Source organism: Camellia sinensis, chromosome 7 (genome assembly GCF_055761805.1).
Source record: "Camellia sinensis isolate YWXY chromosome 7, ASM5576180v1, whole genome shotgun sequence".
NCBI classification, from domain to species: Eukaryota; Viridiplantae; Streptophyta; class Magnoliopsida; order Ericales; family Theaceae; genus Camellia; species Camellia sinensis.
Window position 1 is genome coordinate 5,926,864 of NC_138967.1, and position 6,055 is coordinate 5,932,918.

At 36.2% G+C, this 6,055-nt stretch overlaps 1 protein-coding gene across 11 annotated transcripts in view; it reads right to left on the bottom strand.

The window, feature by feature from the left end:
- LOC114306314 (phospholipase D zeta 1) overlaps window positions 1–5,691 on the bottom strand; it is a 30,429-nt gene extending 24,738 nt beyond the window's left edge. For 3 of the 11 annotated variants that reach the window (XR_014334926.1, XM_082877347.1, XM_082877342.1), the window contains exons 1-5: window positions 5,006–5,650; window positions 3,097–3,198; window positions 2,809–2,924; window positions 2,566–2,707; window positions 431–601 (exon numbers count right to left, since the gene is read on the bottom strand). Coding sequence is in view for 10 of the 11 variants with exons in the window: in XM_082877347.1 (XP_082733473.1) it covers window positions 431–601; window positions 2,566–2,707; window positions 2,809–2,924; window positions 3,097–3,198; window positions 5,006–5,248 (774 nt within the window). In the remaining variant the exon portion in view is untranslated. Of the gene's footprint in view, window positions 1–430; window positions 602–1,263; window positions 1,406–2,565; window positions 2,724–2,808; window positions 2,925–3,096; window positions 3,199–5,005 lie in introns of those variants that run through there. The other 8 variants (XM_082877350.1, XM_082877343.1, XM_082877344.1 and 5 more) reach the window with 8 other exon arrangements.
- Window positions 5,692–6,055: the final 364 nt, after the last annotated feature.

The window sequence follows — 6,055 nt, forward strand, 5'->3', positions numbered from 1 at the left end:
CCGAGAACACAACTTCTGCCTTGAAATATTTGCCAAGTGGTATCCTATGAATTTATGATATCTATAAGATTAACGCACATGTCAGTATCATCCAGTAAAAAAGTCTGGTACACCAGCAGAAAACTGAGATTCTTCTTCTAAATATAAATTAGATAGACATCCCAGGCCAACAAAGTAATTACCACCTGCAACATTCACATTAGTTTGACCCAATTGATTTGGGGGGAAAAAAAATTGATCATAGAAACATATACCACTAAGAAGAAATAATAATTGTCCTCTCCAATTATTCAAACCAGTTATCAATGTATATAAAGGGAAAGAAAAGCACTTAGGCAGCACCAGAATCAACGTCCATAAAAACATACAAGTTTAATGAAACAGACATATATATATGCATGGTAATTTTCAGAGATAAGGATCGTGTTACCTTTTGCCAGTTGTCATTACAACAACTGAACCAAGGACATGCACAACATCTTCTATAATCATCATTGTTTGGAATTTTTGGTAAATGCTTCACCATTACATAGTCTTCTTTTAGCTTAGGGCCATACTCCGGTGAAAACGATAACTTAGATACCTCCAAAAACTTGCAAACCTACAGTATTAAAATGCTCGCCATGAAAGACTAATATAAAAAAATGGAATAGTAACGAAAACAAATACAAGAGGTTCAATTATACAGCAAAAATCCCAGGAGAATCAAATTTCATAAATGAAGGTCCAAACGATGAAGTTGTGAGAATTGACCAAGTGATCTTTGGGGATTACTGCCAAAATTGAAGACATGTATATGCAGATATGAGCTACAGAAATACATTTCACATAATTCATGGGTTACATATAAAAACAAAGAAAATGACCTATCAAACATAAAAAAATCAATTGACTGCAAATCTTCAATTATTAAAAGGATGTAACAAAAGAGCTTGGAGATAGGGTTACTGTTCAACAGTTAGCTGAAGCAACAAAATGAGGAAACTGACAAAGATACGCATGAAAGAAGCACAGTATTATTGATCACAAAGTGATTGAATAATAGTAGTAAAAGATGAGTAAAATAGATGAAAGCACACCACTGGAAACATCAATTCTAATGACAATGGGACCACCAGTCGAGGAAAACTGGCTTCCATTCAAAGACCCATTATCACTAATTGAGAATCCTTGAAGCCTCCTCTTTGAAGGAAATATGAAGAGGCAGAATGCCCCACTGAATTTTTTTAAAAAAAAAAATTGGACCTCAGCTGAAAACCCCACCTCTGATTTACCCATAATTGGATCTCTGTCACACTAGCGATCTTCCTCAACCAGCTCCCAACCCGACCCACCAAACATCTCTCCAGATACTTCATTGTCTTCCTCATCAACTCCACATCCACCTCCACATCACAATCATCCCTACTCTTTTCACATGCCAATTGCAGAGGTCCCTCCAATCATATATATATGCATCTCCCCCACCTGGGAAAAAAAACAAAAAACAAAAACCGAACCCCAATCCCTGGCTTCTGACTGGGAACACATAGCAGATCTCTCCACTCTGGAACACAAACTGAGCACCACTTGCCTACACCCACAACAATACACAACCCTCTATTTTGCAGAGACAGCACACCCCTAAAGCAAGAAGTCTCCTTGAAGGCCGCACACAACTACCCCGGACTCCTCATGATGCAACCAAATCCAACAACTTAAACTCTTACTTCTCTATGGAGGGGGGTGAAACCCTCATCACTATCCATTGTCTCATCAAAAAGCTCTACGGCCATCCACCCTAGTTGCAGAACCACTCTCTCATCACTCATTTATCATCACAAAACTCCCACCAATAGCTGCCACAGGAAGTACATGATAACATTGATAAACCACCACAACACTGAGGACACTAACCAATGCAAACTAAACTAAGACTGGCAAATTAAGTTTGGTTTATTCAGAACACACTCCAATTGAAAGGTTTCCAAAATAAAACCCATACAATCACTGCATCGTCTCTCCTTTCGGGCTAAAACGTGCTCAAAAGGAGAGAAACCAGTGAAATTGGAACTGTAAAATCAGTGAGAAAAAATCCACCCTCAGATGTGCTGGGATGGAAAGAAGGCCATCAACCACGATACATCTTGCCTTGTTTAGTTTGTCTTCCAGCTGCATTCATGTTAATTATTGCATACGAATGTAAATTGCAGCATAACATCTGCAGTCAGTGTCTTAGCCTGATAAGTGGAAGTTTCACAAGGAAAAACCCTTCAGCCCACTAACATAAAGTAAATGCAAGGGGGATCATACTGGACTAAATTAAGCTAAAGCAACATGGTCTTTGGCTAACAATAGCATTAGTTGTTAACAAGGCTTCCCACATTGAAAAACACATTACAAAGCAACATCCAGCAGTGCAAAATAAACTTCAGCTCTAATACAAGCACCAACAAATACACAGTTGCAACTTCATAGAAAAAGAAAACACCAAGAATCATTCACATATATCTGAATTTCTACTAGAAGCTATACCTACTGTAAAGAAGCATCAACCATCTCTGAAATAGAAGACCCCTAGCATACCTCTCGAGAGTTCACAATATCGATGTTGCTGAGGAAGTGATTCAAGTATCCTTGCATTGCAACCTTTGCTCTGTCTGATATGGAGTGCTGCCTTCCAAGAGCTGGTCGAATAATTGGAAGAGCAGCACTAGATGGAACATCTCTGAACAAAAAACCACCTGTAAGAACTATTACAATTATAGTGGAAATGATATATTTTGTGCTTTCTCAATCATCTAAACAACTAATGTGATCAATGGTCACCTGCTTCTAGTGCTTTCATCGTGATGTGAAGGAACAGTCTCATCATCATGTTCATCATCATCTTGCACAACTGTTGTGTGATCACCTATTCCTAGGTTTTGCAGCCATTCTCTAACCTTAAAGATTTTGCCGTCAATAAGAAGAATGTAAAACCATGTAACATGATAACATGAAGACCCAAAAAAATGCATTTTCACAACAAAACAACATCAAAGATTAGAAAATTGACACAAATTACATGAGATTACAAGGTAAAAAATGCGGGGACAAAAACCAAATTAAACACACCTGTTCTTGCTTTTCATGAATTTCCTCAATAAATGCACGCCTCTTCAATGCGAAGTGCAAATAAAATACTTGTGAAGCTTTCTTCACCAACTGCCACTTGAACTAGTGAATTCATTTGAAAGGGGAATGTTAGTCCACTGTCCACAGCCTATGTAGGCCTTAATTTCCAAAGGCCACTTGAACTAGTAAATTAATTTTAAAGAGAAATGATAGTCCACTGTCACCAGACTATGTAGGCATTAATTTCCAACTGCCATTTGAACTAGTGAAATAATTTTAAAGAGAAATGTTAGTCACTGTCACCAAACTATGGAGGCAAAGAAAGTATAACCATCCATCCCTGAGAAGAATAACTAACATGATGGCACTACCATGTACTTAGTAGTAGTACTATCTAGAAAGGTAAAGGACATTCTGGCTTAATTGATGCTAAACTACTCATATCTAGAGCTCATAATCTCTAATTAATAAATTCAACCCGTATGAAAATGAAAATGTCAAATTTTTCCAGTGACTCTTTTTTGTATCCACTAAAATTGAGGAAAATATATCAAAATTCTGCCAATTTTCTTATTTATTCTTTTTTCATTTCTTAGTTATTCATTTTTCCTAGTTTCTAGAAATATAAATAAATTTCAAAGTAATCAGCTGACAATTCTAGAGGGTTCAAAGTAGATAAACTCAATGCTTTCGCTCATCCCTAATTAAATCTTTTGATCATCGTCACTAATTAAAATTTCCAAAAACCTATGATCTTTTATCCTGAAATTCAAATTCTACATAAGATTTCAGCTTGCATCATAAGAACTTCCATTGATTAATTCACATGTCAATATACAACCCACAAGCAGCTACTTATGTGGGCATGTAATTCCCTAAACAATTATATACCAGTTACCAGTATAGAAAGGTAAAATACATTTTGGCTTAATTGATGTTGACTTTCCAGTTTCGTAATTCAGATGATCTTCACTCATTCAAAATCTATAGCTCATCTCTAATCTCTGATAAATAAATCCAGCCAACAGGAAAAGGAATATTTTCATCTTTTGGAGGAGTGTGTATGGGTCCTGTGCGATAAATGAGTGCTCAGTAGACTAAAAGGAAAGTTCTATGGAACGACTATTAGACCAGTGATGTTGTATGCGACGGAATATTGGGCAACTAAGAAATAATATATAGATAAGAAGAGTATTTCTAAGATGAGGATACTAAGTTGGATGTGTGGCAAGACTAGAAAAGACATAATTAAGAATTAGTATATTCGAGAATGGGTGGGATAAAAGATAAGTTGAGAGAGAATAGATTGAGATGGTTTGATTATATACAATGAAAACCAACAAAGACAGTGGTAAAAGATACAATATAGTGACAAGAGAATAGATGAAGATGGTTTAATTATATACAACGGAGACTAATAGAGAAAGTAGTGAAGATATACAATACAATGATGGTAGATGGAAGGGATAGGGGAAGGGATAGCCCTGGATTGACGTAGACTAGTGTAGCAATGAATCTCCTTAATTTGATTAACAAGTAGCCTGGATAAAGTCAAGTGAAGAATCAGGATTTATGTAACCGATCCTGTTTGATGTGACTTGATTTGGTTTGGTTTGGTTTGGTTTTCTACAAATAAAAATAAAAAAAACGTTTTTTTTTCTAGATTCTGAAAGAATTCACTTCTTTCTAGTTAACCATTAAAAAAATTCAAAGTAATCAGCTGACAATTGTAGAGAGATCAGAATTGAAAATTTTAACTCCTATGCTCATCACTGATTGAATTTGCCAAAAAGCTATGATCTTTTATCCTAAAATTCAAACTCTGCATAAGCTTTCAGCATGCAGAATATAATATGATTCCCTAAACAATTACATGAATTTGAAAGGGCGAGTGATTCAGAGATCATGCCTGTTTGTACTGGAATTCAATGGTGTAGGTGAGAAGCATGGGGCTGATATCGGCAGGGTCAGGTCTAGAAACAGACACGATTGTGGCCTTGGGCAACTCATCGAAAACTCGAGTTGATTCCAGACATTGATGCGAGAAGGAGGAGAAGAAGAACGACGACGTCGACGACTGCAACGGCAATGGCTCCGACTGCATTTGAACGTAGCGAGGTCCACCACCGGACATCAACTGCTCGGACGCCATTGATTCCGATCACGATGCTAGCAGTGTCAGTATACACAACACAACACAAATCGATCCATATAGAGAGAGAAAATAAACGGTTTCGAGAGAGAGAAAGATATCAACTGCTCGGAAGCCATTGATTCCGATCACGAAGCTGTATCTTCAATCAATCAATACATATAGGAGTCAGTATATACAACAGAACAGAAATGGATCCACAGAGAGAGAGATAGAGAGAGTGAACGAACTTGATTTTGATTTTTGTGATTTTGTTTATGAAAATGTGACGAAGCAATATCTTCGATCAATCACTGCAAATAGAACAGAGATGGATCGATAAAGAGAGAGAAATAAACGGTTCCTAGAGAGAGAGAGAGAGAGAGAGAGAAAGGAAAGAGATTTTTTATTTTGTTTTTTTGTGTGTTGTTTTTGCTTTTAGTATTGTTATTGAAAATGTCCTCGCATTGTAACGAACGAACTACGTTAATAACTAGAAAGCAGGTTTGAGTCTTTGGAGTTTTGAAAACGGGTTCATGGATAGTCCGAGTTCTTTTGAATTCAGATCAGTTTGGCTTTATGGTTAATAACTAGAAAGAAGACTCACCAATGATTACAAGTAAACTACGTCGGTGAACTAAAAATTTTATTAAATTTGAATAAAATTTTGATAAAAAATTTGATTTGATACTATTTATTTTAATGTCAAAGTTAAAATTTTCGTTAGATTTTTTCAGGTTTCCAATTGTTTGAGTGAATTTCTTAAAGGTTGTTTGATAAAAGATGAAAGACTTCTTTCATTTGCCTTTATTTGATATGACTTTGATA